At 34.0% G+C, this 21,471-nt stretch overlaps 1 protein-coding gene across 2 annotated transcripts; it reads right to left on the bottom strand.

The window, feature by feature from the left end:
• Window positions 1–308: 308 nt before the first annotated feature.
• On the bottom strand, window positions 309–10,484 carry LOC131937880 (uncharacterized). Of its 2 annotated transcripts, XM_059295576.1 has the most exons (8): window positions 10,410–10,484; window positions 7,363–7,430; window positions 6,263–6,426; window positions 4,735–4,960; window positions 4,014–4,213; window positions 1,819–2,044; window positions 1,160–1,276; window positions 309–518 (listed from the first exon to the last, which is right to left on the bottom strand). In XM_059295576.1, exons 2-8 carry the CDS (start codon window positions 7,382–7,384, stop codon window positions 511–513), a joined length of 963 nt encoding a protein of 320 aa, XP_059151559.1. In that variant the 5' UTR covers window positions 7,385–7,430; window positions 10,410–10,484; the 3' UTR covers window positions 309–510. The 2 variants fall into 2 exon arrangements, with proteins under 2 accessions (XP_059151559.1, XP_059151558.1); XM_059295575.1 differs by lacking the exon at window positions 7,363–7,430 and having other exon boundaries at window positions 10,410–10,478.
• Between the last annotated feature and the right edge of the window lie 10,987 nt (window positions 10,485–21,471).

Raw genomic sequence — 21,471 nt, 5'->3', positions numbered from 1 at the left:
CTCTAACTCTCTCTGTCTCTCTATCCGTCTATATAACTATTTTGCCTGTCTCTCTCTCTATCCGTCTATATAACTATTTTGCCTCTCTCTCTCTCTATCTCAATATATTGCTCTGTCAGTCTTTGAAATTATTCATTCAAATATCAGAACTTTTATTAAAAATATAAGGCCTAAATTTTAAAAACTGTGTTACTAATATAACTGGACAAAAGCGTAGTACCACAACAGCAAGAAAGTCACTTCTTAAATCTTAAATAATGATAGTTAATAAAGTTAACCAAAACTTGTTTGTATTTACAAATTTTAATGCTTTAATCTAATATTAAGTTTTTTTTTAACGATGTTATTTACGGTAGCGTTGGTTGTTTTCAACTAATTTTCATGATGTTGTGTCCAGTGAAATTTTAAGCTTTGATGGTTAGAGCTTTGTTGGATTCCTTATAACACACTATGAGATATCGCAAGTAGATTCCCAGGTGTTTAGTGGCATTTAAGCAAGGAACAAGAAAATTATTCACCTAAAAGTTAAAAAATATAATTATAAATAATAAATTATTTAAGCGTGTATTTTGAGTTAACAGATTAAACGTAAAAGCAGCACTATACACAATTATTTACTACCTTAAACCTAAATGTGTTGAGATATATAATATAAGCCGCTTGGTAGTGTGTCGGTCATTGATTGACATCGGTATAACAGTTTCAGGCTTTTTTTTCAATAGATATTTCCTATCAATCATCTCTTATCATTATAGAATATATCAAATAATTCAATATTCAATCGACATTTGGCTAAATAAAGTACGAACATGTCAACCTTGTTTGCATCGCACTGTATTATTAAAAATAAGGTTTTGTAGTTTAGTATGCACTGATTTTCCTTTCTGCATTTATTGAAAGTTTTGATTTTATACGACACTACAGCTTATATTAATAGAAAACAATTATATATATATATATATATATATATATATATATATATATATATATATATATATATATATATATATAAATATATATATATATATATATATATATATATATATATATATATATGTATATGTGTATATGTGTATATGTGTACATGTGTATATGTGTACATGTGTACATGTGTACATGTGTGCATGTGTGCATGTGTGCAAAATAAATCTTATATTACTTCTATAAAAGTGTAGCAGAGCCCATGAAAAAATCAGCATCCCGAAGATTAGGTTCTCGGTAACTATCTTGATTGAGCTACCGTTTGTTGAGTAATGTATGGCTTGAAAAAGTGAAGCTATACACAAGAAGATACATTTAGTTCACATCAAGAAGATGCATTATACATTTTAATATAATAAGAAGAATATCACATAAAGGTTTCCGGCTAGACTTTGCATCAGCTTTATAGCCATGTCTAAATATAATTGTTCATGTTGTTTTGCATTATATCACACAATTATATCACACAATCAATTTCCTTTTGCGTTTTATTTTCTTATACCTAGCGATAGACTAAAATATAAATGAAAACGAATATTTAATTGTGAAAAATGATTTTCGTTTGTTTATCTCTCAACAGACTGAGGGGTTTTAGTGATATTTTCATAAGGTCGGTGCTTGTTTCTATACTCATCTGCACTCTTAAATATAATAATACATATTAAGGTAGTATTTGATTATAATATTTCAATTTACAGGCAGCATAGCACTCTCTTATCTAAGGGTCAGCGAGGTAATGTAAACACACTTACGTTACATTTAGCTTATATTAAGCCATTTATTTTTGAATATTGGTTTAATAGTACGGAATAATATATTGGAGGGACGGCTTCTCACCTGATAAATAATGACACCTGTAGGCTAAACGTTTGGCATCAGCTTCGTCAAAGTAAGTTACACTGCAACAGTACCAGCCAATGTCTTCGGTATTTAAGCCCCCAATTACCAAAAGAAGTCGCGCTCCATCTTTGTCCATTCTATCGTTGGGCTTCACGAGTTCATTATGGATGGTCCAGCTCAAGCGATGTTTTCCACTTGGCATTCTCTTAGTCATAACTGGGTGCTGTACTCATAAATGTATTGGATTTAAATTAACAAAACTTTTATAATCATATTGGTGGTTATGTGCTTAAAGTATGTTGATGTAATGATGCAGAGGCGTATACCAGTTTTTTCGGGCTAGTGTGAGCGACAAGCCGAGAAAAGGCTATATATATATATATATATATATATATATATATATATATATATATATATATATATATATATATATATATATATATATATATATATATATATATATATATATATATATACTAGCTGCATCCCGTGCTCCGCCGCGGTAAATCTTTGTAAAATGAACCAACTTGGGAACAGAACAAAACTAAACAAAACACAAACGAACGCAAAAAAAAAACGAAACAGCAAAGACAACACTCATAACATAAACACAATTTAAATGCAATCATAAAGGCATATTGCTCACAGTCTAGCCTGTAGCGCCAAATCGCGCCCTTTCCAAGCGCCGGCGCGCGTCTGACACAGTGAATGACTATAAAACAGTCGTAGCGAGTTGCAACCCCCCCTCCCCCACTCAGACTTTCGATTTGCACCACTTTTAATTTGAAATTCCCCCCGCTCAAACTTTTGAATTGCACCCCCACAAACTTTCGATTTGCATCCGCCCACCGCCCTCAAACTTTCGATTTTCACCCCCACCCCCCAAATTTTTTCCAACCCTCTTTGGCGCCCCCTAAGGTCAGCACCCGGGGACATATGTCGCCCCCCCCCTCCCCCTCGCCTCTCCTATAAAACCTCCACGTTTTCCGCAAACCGAAATATTGAATAATAATTAGTAAACAATACGCTCAGTTATATAATAAATAATAGGCAGCATTTAAAATATCCGTGTTTTACTTACCATATATCACTTTATCAATTCACGCATTTTTTTCAGTACTTTAAATTTTAAAAATTAAACAATAGAGTTTCATAAGTAAAACCATTATGCACCCAATGAACGTGATGACGCATCTATAATAGTGCGGAATATTTGATTAAAAATTATAAGTAGTAAACAGTACATTCAGTGAATAAAATAAAATTAAAGATTGCCTTTTTTCAATCCATGCTAATTTTTTTTTAACAATTATTTCCTCTTAGACATCCGCATAATTTGCATTCACATTTTGCTAATTATATTATTGCAACACTAATTCCTTCTAGGACGCCCGTAGATTTGCATTCACATTTTTTTATTAGCGTGAGTTTAATTTATTTTTAAATTACCTCCCTTTTCAAAATAAGAAAAAAGAGTTAAATTAATTTGATTTTTCTACCCTACTGTTATTATGTTATTAAAATGTATCCACTTTTTCTAGGAATATAAACGAATGATATTTGACATTGAACTTTTTAATATGTTTTAGCAATGTGCGTGTATTATTATATTTTCTTTACGTTATACAAAAGCGTAAAAACAGTGGCAACTATAAAATAACTGGTTCATGTTAAATGTTTACAATCGTAGAGACGTGTATAGTAACGCCTATAAGGTACAGATAATTTAGTTTGAAACTATTTTAAACTTAGGGGATGTAAATAAGAGGAGGCTGCTTTCAACGGGGGGGGGGGGGGGGGGGGGGGGGGGGGGGGGTAGGGTAGGACATGGGCGAAAGAAGGGTGGGGGGCGAGTTTATCGTCCTAAACGACCTACTGATAGTGTTTTAAAGCAAATATTTTCAGTGGCAGCATTGGTACTTTCGAATTCATAAATTATTAATTACTGAAAAGTAGAAAATAGAACAACTAAATAGCGGCGTATGATACGCCGCGGGTCGGCTCGTCAAATATATATATATCAATTGGACCATAATGGAAAAGTTAAAAAAGATTTTTAATTAAAAAGAATACTAGAAATAAACAACTAATACAAAATATATAAGTTTATACTAACACATTTATTTAGGTAAAGCTTAAATTATATTCTGTTGTGATACTTACTTTTAAATGCTTTCTAAACTTACACTTACCTTACCAACATTCCCGTATGAACTTAGTGTTATAAAAAAATAGGAGTTCGGATCAAAATCTTTATTTTGCCAGAACAACGACACGTTTTCCATCTCTGTTGCTGTATCCGGAATTCCTGCGAGTTTAGAGGTACATTGAATCCTTTTATAGAATGATCCTTTCCAATTTTCGCTAGGTTCCAATATAGATTGATCTGTAACTGTAATTTTTTTGAAAAAGAAAAGACAATGAACCTACGTTTAAACACATCAGAACATCATAACATTACAATTTTGGGGTAAATTTATGTATATATATATATTTATATATATTATATTTAAATGTTTGTTTGTATGTATGTATGTATGTTTATTAATGTATATTGTTTTTAAATTTAAAAACAAGAACACTCCGAATTAGAAAAATAAGCTATTAGTTGACATTAGGAAAAATCAAACATTTTTTAGTTAAAGCTAGAAAAAGTTATGAATTTTAGTCACTTGTTGTTTAACTGAAAAGAAATATTATATGTTCAAAAATAATTGATGCGATTAAAGTAAAAAATGGAATAGCCTAATAGAAATATATACCAATATATTACTTATTATTTTAAATTTCAATTTAAAAAATATTTTTTTTTAGGTTTTTACATACATTGAAATTTAAAACAATTAGTAACAATATTTGAAAAAAGTAGGTTGACACTAAAAAACACACATAATCCTCATAAAAGACACCAACCTATAAAGTCCTCACAACGTTTTGCGGGGGGCTGTTGCATTCTTCCGTTCTTGCTGATGAAGCTACAGCAGCAAAACTCGCCTTGGTCATCGGGTGTGATATTTATCATATCGAGTTCCAGCCTGAATTTGTCCCTATCGAAAAGTCCACGACTGTTCCTGGGATAGTGTCCAGAAACCCTAGTTCGCCAGTGAGTGTTTACACCAATTGTTATGCCAGTACCATACTATACAAAGATAAAAAAAATCGTACAATGATAAATATACATGACTAAACATATTTCGATAAAATTATTGTATTATTTTTATATCGTAAAGCCTACAGAAACGATTTATCATGAGTTATTTGTAATAGCTGTTGAACCTAATCCCATTCATTCTGATAATAAATAAACCGGGAGTGATCTCCCCTAAACTTTCTCGAATAGTTTTATATAAAATAACAGGGGATGGGAACTCAGGCTATAGACATGATTTTTAATCAATTTTAAATACTTAAAGTTTTAAAAATAGAATAAAATCTCGTAGAAAAAAGAATTGCACACCGAGTGAACGCTAAATCAAAAAGTGCATAATAGTGCACAATATTATTAGTACTTTAAAAATTTACATTAGTTTTTTGAGAAATCGGAAGTAGCGTAAATTACTACTTCCGTTCAACGGAAATTACTCACAATTTAACAGAAGGTAGAAAATTAGTTCTTTTACTTACTTGTGAAATTTCATTTATCTATCTGAAATAGTACTCAAGTTATAGGCTTTTGAAAAATTCAAAGTAGGAAAAGTACCACTTCCGGTTTTCGGAAATCGCTCAAAAGTTAATACGGATCTACGATTTTGATAAATTACTTATATATGAAATTTCATCAACCTAGCTGTAACGGGACTCAAGTTATCGTGTTTACACACGGACACACAGACAGACAGACAGACAGACACAGACACACAGACATACGGACAAGATTGCAAAATTCTGTTTTTCCTTATCAGTGAGGTGTAAAACGTCGAGATTTGTAAAAATCTCGATTTTTTTTTGCACGATTGCAAGACTTTCTCTATACTTTGTATATACGAGAAAGTAAAAATCAATACGTTTTTGTGTGTTTAATGCTCTGTTATCTTTAATAGCTTCCTAAACTATTACAGTAAACATAAACTTACACAAACACATATATACAGATAAATGTATATATATATATATATATATATATATATATATATATATATATATATATATATATACATATACATATATATATATATATATATATATATATATATATATATATATATATATATATATATATATATATATATATATATATATATATATATATATATATATACAATTATATGTTTTACGTTTATGTTCATGTTTACATTCATATGTGTTGTTCTTCTTGTTGTTAGTAATAGCAAGAATGATATTTTATATTTAACAATTCCTAACGATTACGATTTCAAGACCAATAAAAACTTAAGTACCAAATCTTTTTTTAAAATACGGGCTTCCAGTCTACCTAAATTACCGTGGTACTGAACGAGTAATGGAATTCATTATTCCAACTCAGCTCCAACGCAAAAATGCCTTCAGGACTGCCATTTTCAGGGACACCGGCAAGATCAGAATCACAGAAAACAGTAACTTCTGAACCTCTCTTTACTTCTTTTGGTACTATAGATTTATGTAGTACTGAAATAAAATCACTTAAAGCTTTAATTGAGCATATAATAGGGCCTACTGATTTTCTTTTATTGAAATGGCCGTCGAAAGTCGAAAATAAAAAATAAATAAAAAAGTTATTGAATTTAAGCGGTGAATTGAAATGAGATATGCACCCTTTTGCTGCTGCCCCTCTCTCTCTCTCTCTCTCTCTCTCTCTCTCTCTCTCTAAATATATATATATATATATATATATATATATATATATATAAGGAATCCCGTCCTGTGCGTCAAAGCGGTCTAATAATTTGAAACATTCGAGGAAACAAGTTATAAAAATATTCCATTTGTATTTGATTTGAAAGGTATAATTTATTTAAAAATGAAAATAAGATACAATTCAGTAAGGCTACTTTTTGTATTTATATACATTTATGATCATTTACGGTGTATTTGGATACTAGTGATCTCATTTTCTGAATTGATAATGTAAACATTAAAAGCCAATACATTCGCGAGAAGTGGCACATGGGTAGTAAGAATAGAGTCATTTAGGAAATATGTAACAGTCATGGATCATGGAAGATTATGACCACAAAAAATATCTGAACAAATGAAAAAAAACAACAAATTAAATTCTTACATTTAAATGAAAACTAAATGTGAGATACTGAACGGCTGTCGCGAAAAGTGGGTCATTTTATTCCAATTCTCACCAAAGAAGTTTGTGGTACAATTAAAATTTAAAACAATATTTAAAACGAATAGATAATTACACCATAAAAGGAATAAACAATTAACCATAAAAATGTCGACTCTATTTAAATGATTGTGAAGATGCAAAATAATGTTATATGGAAATCTCTGTACAGCTTTATTTCAGAAACTGCAGGCTAAGTTTTGCTTTTTGCTTTACTTTATAATGTCACAAGTACGTTTTGGTCGAAAATTAACGAAATAATTCACCGTTCAAATGTCGCTTTGTCATACTGTTCACGACTCTCCTCCAAGTGTGTCAGCTAATGTTTCATATACTAAAGTAAAGTAAAAAAATCAGAAATTAGCTTGAAAAGTCTCTATATTCATACTAAATTAAGTTAATAGAAGGTTGTAAATTCAATAACGTTAGCTAGGTTAAGTAAGGTTATATTTTGATATTGTAAAAATTAGATTTATTTATTAATAGTTTTCAAAATAGTACATTGAATAATAAACAAAATTAGGTTGAATAAGATATAGTACAGTAGTAGTATTATATTATTTGTATGCCTCTAAGAATAATAATAATAAAAATAACAGAATCGAAGAGTAATTGTGAAGAGCTGATTTATTTTGGATTCCCTTAATTATCTTAATATATTACTTTGTATACTCAATGTCTTATGTAGTATTCTTTTAATTAACTCATAAAATATTGGAGATTTGTTAATAGTCTGTAGAGCCAAAAATTGTCAATAGTCGTAGATGTATTAACTTACAAATAAAATCAATATAATTATCGAACGTTTTATTATAGTAGAATAGTATATTTATATGAATTGATAATAGTAATTATAGTAGCCCAGTTTGAATATCGGTTTTCAACTAATTTTAGAGGTGGATACACATAAGTAGCAAATCTTTATTGATACATTTTAATTTTATTTTTAATTGAATTAATATATGACTTATGACGGGTTATGTGGTCTACGACGAATTCCGAAAGCCACTTGTCCGAATGACGTTTGCCCGAAGGCCGATTTACCTAATGGACACATATCCGAATGCGACAAATGCCCGAATGGACACTTGGGAAATCGGTCTTAGGGGAAACAACATTCGGACAAGTGTGTCTCGGTAAAACGTCCAGCTAGCCTTTTGTCACATGTTTGTAGCTCTATTGTATTGATAGGCCAACTTATAACATAATAAACATATAAAAGTTAACTATTACACATATTTATTTAATAAATGTAAAACCGATGCCATACATAAATAGTCTCAATATTATTCTCTTTTTCAAGACAAGTATTTTTATTGATACCATTATGAGTGAAAGTGTAAAACAGAACGATTTTAATTTAAAAAGATGAAATTTATTTTTGGGTTATGTTTAGGTACTCTAAAACAGCAGCATCCAGAGAGCACATTTTTAAATTTGATCATTTTACTGAATCCTTTAGATCTGCAGACTTAATTGATAGTCTTCTTCTTGTGTAACACTAATATTTAATACCTACCTAATTTAATAATTTACTTGTACTGGTGTAGAAAAAAAAACAATTAAAAAAATATTATCCTAAAGTAGGCCTACATTGTACTTAGGTCTTGGTATATCGCAATACTAATACATTAAATGGTCAGCACAATGTCATCTTTTACTGTCATTGACCATAGTCAGGTACCAGGTAGAGCTGTGTTAAATCCGATATAACTTACAGGATCAAGATCCTGATTTAAACTTAAGAACTTTTGTTTTAGCAGCTATATTCACAACTGTGTACTAATATAAGTCTTCCATATGCATATTATTTACATTTGTGTTTCTATGAATATCTAATATATCATTTGTTAAAATTATATTCCTTATCAAAACAAAATAGGCCTACTGAAATAAAAATATATTTTATTAAAAGAAGGAAATAACTAATACAAAGTTCATAAAAACAGCAAATAAGAGAATGTGAAATGTTCAGCTGTGATAAACTCTTATTTCTAATATTAACAGAGATACACACAAGCAATGGAAAATATTTGGGTTTTAATGACTAATCAATGAGTTGATTATAAACAGTAGAAAAATACTGTAGTTGTTGTCCATAAAAAACATCAAACTCGGAGGGTGTGGAGCAGATTCAAGCTGTTGGTACAACGAGGGTGGTGGTGTACAGAATGTAAAATGACAAGCTTTTGCTTTGCATTTTCAAACAGTCATGTTTAAAAAATGGATTTTAGCTTTTCGGCGTTATTAAAACCAATGCTATAAATTGTTATAAGATAATTGATGAAACGGTTTACATAAATTATTGTTGGCAGAGCACATAAGCCTTAAATATTTTCATATAAAAAAAATCGCTGTTTTAAACACAAAATAGCAATATGTAAGGAAAGTGGGATTGTGGATGGATGAGGTTAACTTTATGTGTTGGAGGTCTTGCTTTTAAAAAAAAATATTTAGAGGATGTGAGGGGAGGGGGTGTGAGTGAAAAAAACGTGACATCGGTTATGGACCATCCCATATGATAGTCATATGTTCAAAATGTCCCATTGGATTTATTAGACATGCATTAAAATAGTCATGTAAGTGTTGATATTAAATAGCCTTCAATTATTATTTCAATGGGGTATAGCCTAGTAGCTTATTTATATAATATAACATCCTTATCACTACAACACAGTGACTCAATCAAAATTAAAAATACAAGTGTTCGTCAATTTATTATTATTTTGCTATTAAGTAGGCCTATTTGTTTGAATATGTCTAGTCTTAATAAAACAGGAATTAATTTTGTACTTATTTCACACATGTAAAATATTCAATTTTATAAAAATATGCTTTCTGGTTACAAGCATATGGGTAAGCACTAATTGGATGTCGCGCTTTTTGTGGCGAATAGATTAATATTAATTATATTCTTACATTAATTTTAATACAGTATAGCATGAATGTGTTGCTGGTTTATTGGACGTACGCTTATACGTTTCCTAAATTAAGGTAGCGCTAGTTTTGTATACCTTAACTTTAGTTTATAGCTGAACCTCAGTAGATTTACAAAATCTGGTTGATTTGTATAAATGTAAAAGATTTTCAGATTATTTTTAATTGATAAGTAATTATGTTAAAAACAAAGTTGAACATTATGTAAGGAGGTTCTTGACATTTTGTGTATACAAGTTATCTTCCTTTGACTTAGCCCCATTGGTACACATTATTTGTAAAAGGTCAACACTAGATCTAGATTTAAATACAGTATGGCTAAGTCAACATTGGTAATGTCTTGTTAAAGAATTATAGACCTAAATTATGAGCTTACCTTGTGCTGATATGGACCAGACACCCAGGAATGCTAATGATACCGCAATTAGAGCCATGTTTGCTTGTTCACTATATCTTCATGTTTATAAAGTACTTATTTTCTGTGATTTCCGTTTTTTATCTTGAAGTCGAAGACCCAATGTACATGTTTTAAATGCGCACCAATTTTACGGGTAACATAAAATGCAGGACTTAACTTAAAAACAAGCCGTAAGTAGCCTACCCGTTGCACGCGAATTGTAGGCGTATAATTTAACTTTCTCGTATACGAAGTATAGAGAAATTATTGTAATTATATGTGATATTGTAATGCAATCTTGTCCATATGTCTTTTTGTATTGGATCATTTTATTTCAAATTAAGTAAGATTACATAGATTTTTCAAACCTATGAAACGGCATTCATGGAATTAAATAAAGTCAGGACGGTTAATCTTCCTAAGAAAACGAATCAAAACTTGATTTATTAACGTTTCAAATTTTCTTCTATATGATTTTTTATATATTTTTTTTTCGATGTTATTTTTAGAAATGTTTTTGTAGCTTATTTCACGATTTAAAAAAAAAAAGTATGGTACTTTGGTACATCAGTGCGCGTTTTCCCAAAAGTACTTAATAGATCAGTTCGAGATGGGTTGGGGGGGGGGGGGGGTACAACTTAATTCACCACTTTCCTGTCACTTTAGGTCGATTATCCAACCCAGCATATACATAGGTGTGACATTATCGTCGCTCTACACAATTTTGGAGGTGTGGTCTGGGGGGGGGGGAGAGAATAACCTTTTCAGAGTGAACATAGCATCAGTTTTTAGATCACAGTTCTAAACATACATATAAAATTATACATATATAGACCCTACTTATCCAGAAACGTATTTAAGTAAGTAACAGTGGTATTATGACAGTAAAAAACAATACAGAGTTTGACTTTAGTTATAGGCTTTTGAAAAATTCAAAGTAGAAAAAGTACAACTTCCGGTTTTCGGAAATCGCTCAAAAGTTGATTAGGATCTACGATTTTGATAAAATACATATTTATGAAATTTCATCAACCTAGCTTTAACGGTACTCAAGTTATCGTGTTTACACACACACACACACACACACACACACACACACAGACACACAGACATACGGACAAGATTGCAAAATTATTTTTTTCCATATCAGTGAGGTGTAAAACGTCGAGATTGTAAAAATCTCGATTTTTTTTTTTGCACGATTACAATACTTTCTCTATAGGCCTACTTCGTATATATGAGAAAGTAAAAAAAAATAAACAAAGACATATGTCCTTCGGTCCATTTTCAAGGGATGTAACCTTTTTGAGATAATTATTTTTTCAAATAAATGTATACTATTTTAAACAGAAACAGAAAATGACAAAGTATAGCATTTGCTTTAGTTAAAAAATTGAGTTGTTAATTAAGCTACGTAATCTAATTAAATAAAAATATTAATTTTAAAAGTCAATGTAATATAAATTATGAGATATACTGTTCATAGAACCTCTGTAGTTCTATTTCCATTTTAGTCATAGATTGCGTACTTTCAGATATTATCTCTGAAATCGGATGTTAAACAACCGACAACAAAATCTTCTCTTTTAGAAGCATTACTGTTTAAATTTAAGCACTCCACACCTCATTCATCACTAAATAATTAAGTATTCAAATTCTCAAATGTTTTTGAAAACCTAAGCGAATTAGGCAGTATGCCTAGTTTTTGATAACTAAAGTGCTCACCGTCTAAATTAATGACACACATATGAATGCTATGTTGAACGTCACAAGTATAATTTATACTCTCGGATAAATGATTCTTGCAAGCAGGAATCTAAAAAATGTCTTAATACAAAATTGAAATGAATACTCGTTACCGAAAACTTAAATCGTTAATTTGGATTTGGAAAATAATTATGGATTTAAATGAGCTGATTAGCATAAACCAACAATGATTGACATTTAACCTGAACTAATGAAAACGAAAAATGAGAAAATAAAACTGGCACAGATCCAAGTGGCAATGTTGGTTTAAGGTACTATCTGGTACGTTCGGCTCTAGACAAGCGATTTAAAAACTAAACCATCGAGACACTTGAGACGGGCGTCGTTTTGTTCAGCACAAATATATGAACTAGCTTTGTCATGGTTCACTACGCACGCAATAGGAACTAATGACAGTCATGTTTCTTCTTGTACGTGCCCTATATAAGATTGATCGATAAATGAAATATCAGGTGAAATAATGGATTGAAATTGTCACTGTAACAAAAACTAAATTGAATCTTAGATGGGTCAACTATATATTTAGACGAAACCGGCACGGATTGAAATAACTACTCGGGATTATAAAATAATAGCGTGCCCGTCCCCGCGCGTTACCGCGGGGATAGAAGACAGTATGACGTATTATTTTAAGAGGGTTCAATTATTGCGTTACTGATCTTATATTCTTATATGAGTGACCTTGTTTTTAAAAATGAGTTATTTAAATGCAAACAATACCTGCTCAAGAAAGTATGACGTAATATTTTAAGAGATTTTCATCATTGCGTTAATTATATTATATTCTTAGACGTGTGACCTTGTTTTCTAAAACTGAATCATTCAAATGTAAACAGTACCTACGCTTGGATCATGTTTATCACGGCATGTGTTTATCTACACTAACGCATGAAAGCCTTGAGTGCACGTTATTCACTAACCGAAATAGCAAGGTTGAACAGGCTTTAGTGACCGCTCTGGTGTCAGGAATGTAAAGGGGCGCTTTAGGGAGTCCCCGATTACACAACCGCAGGGGCACCGCGTTCTGCTCCTGGCTCTTTAAAACTAACGTAAGCGCCATGGGGATCATAGGATAATCAAGGGCAGCATTGGGCTGTTCTTGGTAGGTTGTCAGCTACAGGGTATTTTCTTCCCTGGGTTGTCCTATAGTGGTCTGACTGCTGCTATAATTTTCTCGATTATCTAGTTGTTTGTCAACTCCTGGGCTGCTCACTCTGTTGTTGGCTCCTAGGATGGTTAGCTCCGTGGTTGTTTGGCTCCTGGGCTGGTTGGCTCCTGGGCTGGTTGCTCCGTGGTTGGCTCCTGGGCTGGTTGCTCAGTGGTTGGCTCCTGGGCTGGTTGGCTACTGGGCTGGTTGCTCCGTGGTTGTTTGGCTCCTGGGCTGGTTGGCTCCTGGGCTGGTTGCTCCGTGGTTGTTTGGCTCCTGGGCTGGTTGGCTCCTGGGCTGGTTGCTCCGTGGTTGTTTGGCTCCTGGGCTGGTTGGCTCCTGGGCTGGTTGCTCCGTGGTTGTTTGGCTCCTGGGCTGGTTGGCTCCGTGGTTGTTTGGCTCCTGGGCTGGTTGGCTCCTGGGCTGGTTGGCTCCTGGGCTGGTTGGCTCCTGGGCTGGTTGGCTCCTGGGCTGGTTGGCTCCTGGGCTGGTTGCTCCGTGGTTGGCTCCTGGGCTGGTTGCTCCGTGGTTGGCTCCTGGGCTGGTTGCTCCGTGGTTGGCTCCTGGGCTGGTTGGCTCCTGGGCTGGTTGGCTCCTGGGCTGGTTGGCTCCTGGGCTGGTTGCTCCGTGGTTGGCTCCTGGGCTGGTTGGCTCCTGGGCTGGTTGGCTCCTGGGCTGGTTGGCTCCTGGGCTGGTTGCTCCGTGGTTGTTTGGCTCCTGGGCTGGTTGGCTCCTGGGCTGGTTGCTCCGTGGTTGGCTCCTGGGCTGGTTGCTCCGTGGTTGGCTCCTGGGCTGGTTGGCTCCTGGGCTGGTTGGCTCCTGGGCTGGTTGCTCCGTGGTTGGCTCCTGGGCTGGTTGGCTCCTGGGCTGGTTGCTCCGTGGTTGGCTCCTGGGCTGGTTGCTCCGTGGTTGGCTCCTGGGCTGGTTGGCTCCTGGGCTGGTTGGCTCCTGGGCTGGTTGCTCCGTGGTTGTTTGGCTCCTGGGCTGGTTGGCTCCTGGGCTGGTTGCTCCGTGGTTGTTTGGCTCCTGGGCTGGTTGGCTCCTGGGCTGGTTGGCTCCTGGGCTGGTTGGCTCCTGGGCTAGTTGGCTCTTGGACTGCTTGGCGCCTAGACTGATTGGCTCCTCGACTGCTTGGCTCCTGGGCTGCACGTTCAGTGGGCTGCCCTTATAGTCATCAGCTTAGGGCTGGATGCTGGTTCATTTCTACTAATGCTTAGGTTCGTTGCTCCGTTAATGGTGTTAGGTTAGTTTACGTCCGGTGGATGGTTGTCTGTTAGTTGTTAAGTAGTCCTTCGTTTGTCCGTTGTCATTTAGTGGTGTTAATTAGGTTCGCTGGTTGGTTTTCGTATGTTGATTGGTGGTCTAGTAGTTGGTTAGTTGTCGTTCGTTTGTCCTTTGTCGGTTGGTTGTGTTCGGTTTTTTGTGTGTTGTCTGTTAGTGAGTTTGTAGGTGTTAGTTTTTGTTTTTGTTTGGTGTGTACACACGCGCATTAAGCACTTATCTGTTACTCATATCTGACCATCTACTTGATGTGTCCTCTCGGTGATAAGTCCTCTTGGTGATAATTCCTCTCGGTGATAGGTCCTCTTGGTGATAAGTCCTCTCGGTGATAGGTCCTCTTGGTGATAAGTCCTCTCGGTGATAGGTCCTCTTGGTGATAAGTCCTCTTGGTGATAAGTCCTCTTGGTGATAAGTCCTCTTGGTGATAAGTCCTCTTGGTGATAGGTCCTCTTGGTGATAGGTCCTCTAGGTGATGGGTCCTTATGGCGGGTTCTCTCTGCGATGCTTCCTCTCTGTGGTGGGTCCCTTTAATGAAGGTTTATCTTGTTGATGGTCCACTCGTTAATGAGTTTACATTCTCATGACGTATCATCTGGTCGACAAGTTATAATGATCACTGAGCAACCATGAAGTGGCGGGGTGTAGAACACACAATCGTTCTAACTTAGCCAAGTAACAAATCCTAATCCACTACAGAATGCACACCTTCACAAAACTTGACATTTGATAACCAAACAGAACTAAGTATAACTACTTTATCTTGGCTGATCATTTCAAGAGTCAATAGCCCAGAGCTTTTTTTACACTAACACCACATATTACCAGGCGGGGATTTTTGAAGAGCTTGATAAAGATAATAAACACACCGTGATATTTTTTTGACATTGTTCAACACATGTGTGTGTTTTAATGAACGTTAGACAGTAGCTAGTACAAAGTAAACAAGTTGGTGTGTTGTGACACATGCGGTGCTGAGTAATGTTCAACGGGTTACCAATACGTTTTTTTTTAAAGTGGGGGGTGATAGGAGGTGACGCGGGGAGAGGAATAATGGAACGTAGCAAACATCTCACTTTCATACAACCCCCGTCATTAAACACAGTCTACCAATTATACTTATATATTAGTTACCTCGGTTTGATCTCTTAATGTCTTTATCATATCGATCACGAACACAGCAATCTACTTAGCAAAGTACCGCGAGAATCGATCTGAAAAAAAGATTCTTGTAACTTGTTTAAAGACGAATTGGTCTAGCGTTAGAGAGCTGGATTGCTAACCCGTAAGTCTCGAGTTTGAATCGGGGTTCAAGTTAGTAAACCGTCCCAGAGTCCATTTCCGTTAGGGAAAGTAAAGGCGACTGGGCATAGTGCTGACTACACTATCTCTTCATATGCCGAGGTCACAGAAATAAGTGAACTCTACTTAACTTGCCTTATAGACCGTCAGGTTTGAAAGGGAACTTAAAAAAAAACTGTTTTAAAATGTTGAATAGAGGAGAACATAGCCGAACAGATTTCAAGTTTTTATTCTTCACATCGTCTTAAAACGTAGGTAGATTTTTTTCCAAACACATGAGAGTTTTTTTTTTTTTTGCCGATTATTTTTAAACAACCAACTAAACTCCACCGCGTGCTGTGCGCGTTATCTCACGATTATCATTTGATAAAGGAGATTTAACTAGGCTGGGCTAATTGTGTCGATTATGTTAAGAGTTACTTCCCTTTACATAGAGGTGAAAAGAAAAAAAAAGGTCCCTGTAAGTTGTTTATGCTAATGGTATGGGTTATCCTTAAATGATGTCGGACTAGTACGACGATGGAGGAGAGGCAGGATCAGAGCATTTTGAAAATTGTTTTTCTTATGTACCATTTGTAAGCTGACAATTGTTAAGTGAATCTATCAAAATACCTAAATTTTAACCAGCTCGATGATTTGAATATTCTGGAAAAAACAAAACCCGCTTAAGAACACTGTCGCTTTTAGGGTCTATATATATTCCTATTAGTTTTCAATGCCTTCATATAGAAGAGTGGCGCAGTGAAAGCGTGCTCGGCCCATTACCCAGAGGTTTATAGATCGAAGCCACGTTCTGCTAGATTTTTTTTGGAAAAAAACATTTACAGAATTCTGCAGAAGTCTACGTTGTGTTAAAAACGAATGACATTGTGAGTGTGAGTGAAGGTAAAGTTGTGTACATTGATCTATGGAAAGCTATTTGGTGTTGCTCTTTTAAAAGCAGTAACTAGAATGATGTAAACTCTGTGCGTGATTAATGACATATCTTTAATTTAAGTACGTTGTGTTTATCTATATTATTATTATTTTTACAGCAGTAGATTCTCTTTTAAAGTAATATTGTACACAACCAATGTATAATATTTAGTTAGTTAAACACCATTCACGTTATATATATATATATATATATATATATATATATATATATATATATATATATATATATATATGACTTGAACCAGGATTTGGACTATACTGTTAGCACTCTAGCACTCCAACGCTAGGCCACGATATCGGACCTTCTTTCTTCTTCTTCATTCTTAATTATTAGTGTTGAAGGGGATCGAGATTTATCTGCCAGTGGGTTTGAACTCGAGACTGTGTTCGAATTTATCAATCATGAGCTTTTTGACGACTCGACCACGCCTCCAACACAATTAAGCGTTACGTGTCAACTAGTTAAGCCTTTGTCCAACCAAGAACAAACTACAAGGCAGCAGTTGTTTAATTTTGGAGTTGGCTCTCCTAGAAGAGTGGCTGTCCCCAGCTAACGAGCCTCATCTGCCCGAAGGTTCGAACTCGAGACTTTTCGGTTTAGCAACCATGAGCTATATCGACTCGACCACGCCGACCCCTCGGACCAATAGAGAACAAACTAAAACTCATTTTTTTATTTGCCTTTAGAATACATTACAAAGGAAAAGTTTATGTGAAATATCCTACTAACTTTCTGGTTCGACACAAAGATTTTAAGTTAAAATATAAAAACGTAAACTAAGAGAGAACAAAATAATAATCAAACGTTTATTATTTATTTAATCGACAAGTACATTAAAACATACCAACTGTATAAAATAGCCACAGTGATTAAGTGGAAGATTACACTAGTGTAAAAAATACGACACATATTTAGTGATGTATACACTGACAATTTAAGTGATAAATCGAATGGATATTTTTAAGTAACCAATAGAAATAAAATAAAAAAATATATACGATACGCGTAAAAAAAAGCAGAACATCCCGTGTTGATGTTAAATGGAATTTTCAACCTTGTTTCTTAGATGTTTTAATTGTGCATTACTTTTCAATTTAAATATTAAGAAACATTCGCCAATACTGTCGATTAGATTATTTACATGTTTAGCTATTTAAACTAATTAAAGCCTGTAGTTGCATTGAAATCCACCTGTCTAGATTTAATCTTAATTACATCAGCTCTTGCTAAAGCTATTTCTTTGGTCTACAGTTATTTATACAATGATAACATAATGTTATTATATTAATTAAGCTAAAATTAAAATTTTGCTCTGCATTTTACTACATTTAGTCTAGTTATGCCACAAGAAAAATGACAGCCTTTGTTAATCACTATCATAAACAAACCGATATTATTGCCCTAAAAAGATTTTGACTACAGAGGTTTTCATTGAACTCTTGAATTGCTTGTGGTTTTTTAATAAATAAATGCAGCTATGTAGTTCCAAGTAAACCACGTTAAAATTGTGTTGCTTCGTTTTAAGCATACCACTTTTAATATTAAGTTATTGCTTTTTCTTCCATTCACACATATTAATTAATGGTGACAGGACAAATGATCTCAGGACAAATTATCTCAGACAAAATATCTCAGACAAAATATCTCAAGGACAATTGATCTCAAGGACAAATGGTCTCATCGACAAAAGATACCTGGACTAAATATATCAGGACAGATGATATCATGGACAAATGATCCCAGACAAAATATCTTAGACAAAATATCTCACAGCAAAATTTTAATAATGTATTGGATGGTTTTAGTCGATCTGAACATTTATTTATTGACTGACATATGTTATTGTTTACTATATTTAATACTGTTTATAGGCTTATATAATAGTTGTAAGAAATTTTTACCGCATAGATTTGTCATATTGCACTAAACATTTTAAAATTAAGATTACTAATATAGTATGCGAAGATTAAAGAAATGTTTCGATAGACGGGGCAGGTAGGCTAGCCAAATATGAGACAATCCTACCATGTCAGTTGTACGAAACACGATCTATGTGAATGAAATAACAATAAAGACACATCTTCGTATAAAGGTTGATGGTTGAGACAAGCCTTAAGGGAAAGACATCCGCCCTCCATAATACAACTAGCATTTTTAAGTCAATAGTTATGCGTCGGTCACACCTTAGTGATCAGGTGACTAATGCTTATTTAAACAAACCGCGGTCATCGCGGAGCTAAGTTTGTCGTAGTGTGCATGCAAACAAAGCAGTATTAGTGGTGATTACTCAGCTATGGCCTCTTTCGTTACCTTACAGAAAGGCTTTAGGATATTAATTTCTGATGAATTTATGTTTATAAAAGCCAGAAGTGGAGCAGCAGGCAAAGAGATTTGAAATGTGAAGCTAGAACATGTCGAGCAAGATTTCACACAAAAGATCAAAAGATAATCACATAATATTGGAGAGGTGTGCTCATATTGATGTACCGGCCAGCAAAGAAACGTAAACATTATGTTTGTGTTGATGATGCAATAAAATAATAGTTTAAGTCACGAACCAGAAGACTCATTCACTTTTTTGAACAATATTTCGCGTGTTTTGAACATTAATGTTGAATAGTTACTGTTACTTTATTTGTTTTATACATTATCATTTACTATACCTTTCAGGAGTATACACTATACACAGTTAATAGTAAAAATGTTTTTCTATCGTCAGTTATTATTAATACAAGTGGATTAACTCTAATTAATCATTAAATGAACTGGCAGAAAGCAAATTTCTTCTATTTGTTTTTCAATTTTTAATCACATGTTGCGGTCCGCACCCCCCGCCCCAGCCTCTGGCGTTAATAAATGCGTCTAAAATGTTGAAATGGTGTACGTGTCGAGATAATTGTTGTATTTTTTTAAAAATGGAGTAGGGAGGTACACTAGGTTAGCCATTCAATTTGTGATGAGAGGAAAACATATTTCATCAGAGTCTAAAATTTAGATTCAAATTTTTACAGTTATACTTTATTTTTACACAGTAAGATTTTTAAAAATCTAGTTCGAAATTGTTTTATCAATATAAAATAAGCAATGAAATTTAAAACATGATTGATGTCCGAAAAAATAATCCCAACGGTATAAAATAGCCCGTTCACAACACGTTCATTTGAAGTCAATTTTTGCTTCAATGCAATTATGTTATGTATTATAAAAGGAAAATACAAGATCATATAGATAATAACCACAGATATCATTAGGTAAATCAACATCATTTCTGCTTGTTTTGTTTTACTAAATACAGTGTCTTTAAAAACCCATTCCTTTCTTTTTTTGTGTACGTAAAGTTTAACGACAACGGCAACGGTTAAAATTAGAGACAAAATAAAAGGAATAAGAACATTGAAAAAGATGTTGACGGAAAATAAAATAAATGATTTACAATTCAGAGGAAAATTATAACAAGTTTCCAATGAGAAAGGAACGACAAATGTGATAACACTGATGATGAATAGAATTATGTAACTTCGTCGATAAGAAAAGATGATTGATTTTTTAATAGGGAACCAAATTGCTACAAATCTGTCAAAACAAATCAATACTGTTATCCAGCATGATAGAAACGAAAAGAACAAATGGCTGAAATGAATAAAGTCAGATAAAAGCCAATTCACATTCAAAGAATTGCCGTAAAACCTTGAAATCCGTAACAGAAGTTTGAAGATCAGGGCCATCCCGTCAGAGCCAGCAAGAGCCAACACAAACAAGGTCCCTGGGTTTTTGGCTCTTAGAGTCCATAAAGTGACGATGATCAAAATGTTGGCAGGTACACCGATGGCAGTAAGGACGATTATGGAGACGTGTTCGATGTCATCAAAGAAATTACGTTCACTGTAATCACTGTATTTAACGGAATATAATTTGCGAATGTTATTTAGGAGCTTGAGTTTAAGAATAATATTTTTTACATATATGATTCATCATAATCTTTATTTTTTGCGCTATAGTTATTTGTTTCCCTAACGTGAGTCAGGTACCCATCGGAGATCAGTGGACTCAGGGACATTCTAGTTTTCTTGTTAGCAGTCGTAAGCTCTAACATAGAACCCACAGTCCATCAAATAACATATTTACAGAAGGATTATATCAACAATAATAAAATCTATATTTCTGATGTAATAATCTGAAAGGAAGTTGATTTCATTATGTTTAATATAACTGAATAAATGAGTAAATATAATTAATGTGTAATGTGTAGTTTAAGTTAATTAATGAGCAAAACTTGAGCCAGTAAGGTCAGTATATCAGAAATGTAGTTAGTCGTTAATTTTTTTTAAAATAATAATACAAAATTTGTATCCCTCAAATTTTAGTTCAAATCTCATACTAAAATTACAACTAAACCTTACAATTATTTGAATAGCAGCTAAGTAGTGTTTAAATGAAAACAATTGCTGTGTCATGTATTATTGTTAAAGGCGTAGCGACCCTTCCCGGCGCCCGGGAACATACTTTCAATTTGGCGCCCCCCTCGGGAGCAAATTTTCGATTTGCACCCCCCCCCCCCCCTCGAACTTTTCATTTGGACCCCCCCCTCAAACTTTCAATTTGACGCCCCC

This window comes from Physella acuta, unplaced genomic scaffold (assembly GCF_028476545.2).
Source record: "Physella acuta isolate Inbredline_101_S28 unplaced genomic scaffold, ASM2847654v3 ptg000224l, whole genome shotgun sequence".
In the NCBI taxonomy this organism is placed as follows: Eukaryota; Metazoa; Mollusca; class Gastropoda; family Physidae; genus Physella; species Physella acuta.
This window is presented reverse-complemented; position numbering and strand designations above follow the sequence as displayed.

Coding starts and splice junctions, on each gene's coding strand:
- LOC131937880 (XM_059295575.1), bottom strand. CDS start 10,467: ATGGCTCTAATTGCGGTATCATTAGCATTCCTGGGTGTCTGGTCCATA. Junction 2,045..4,013: donor CATACGGGAATGTTGGTAAG/GTAAGTGTAAGT, acceptor TTATGAGTACAG/CACCCAGTTATGACTAAGAG. Junction 1,277..1,818: donor CAGGTGTCATTATTTATCAG/GTGAGAAGCCGT, acceptor TCTTGTGTATAG/CTTCACTTTTTCAAGCCATA.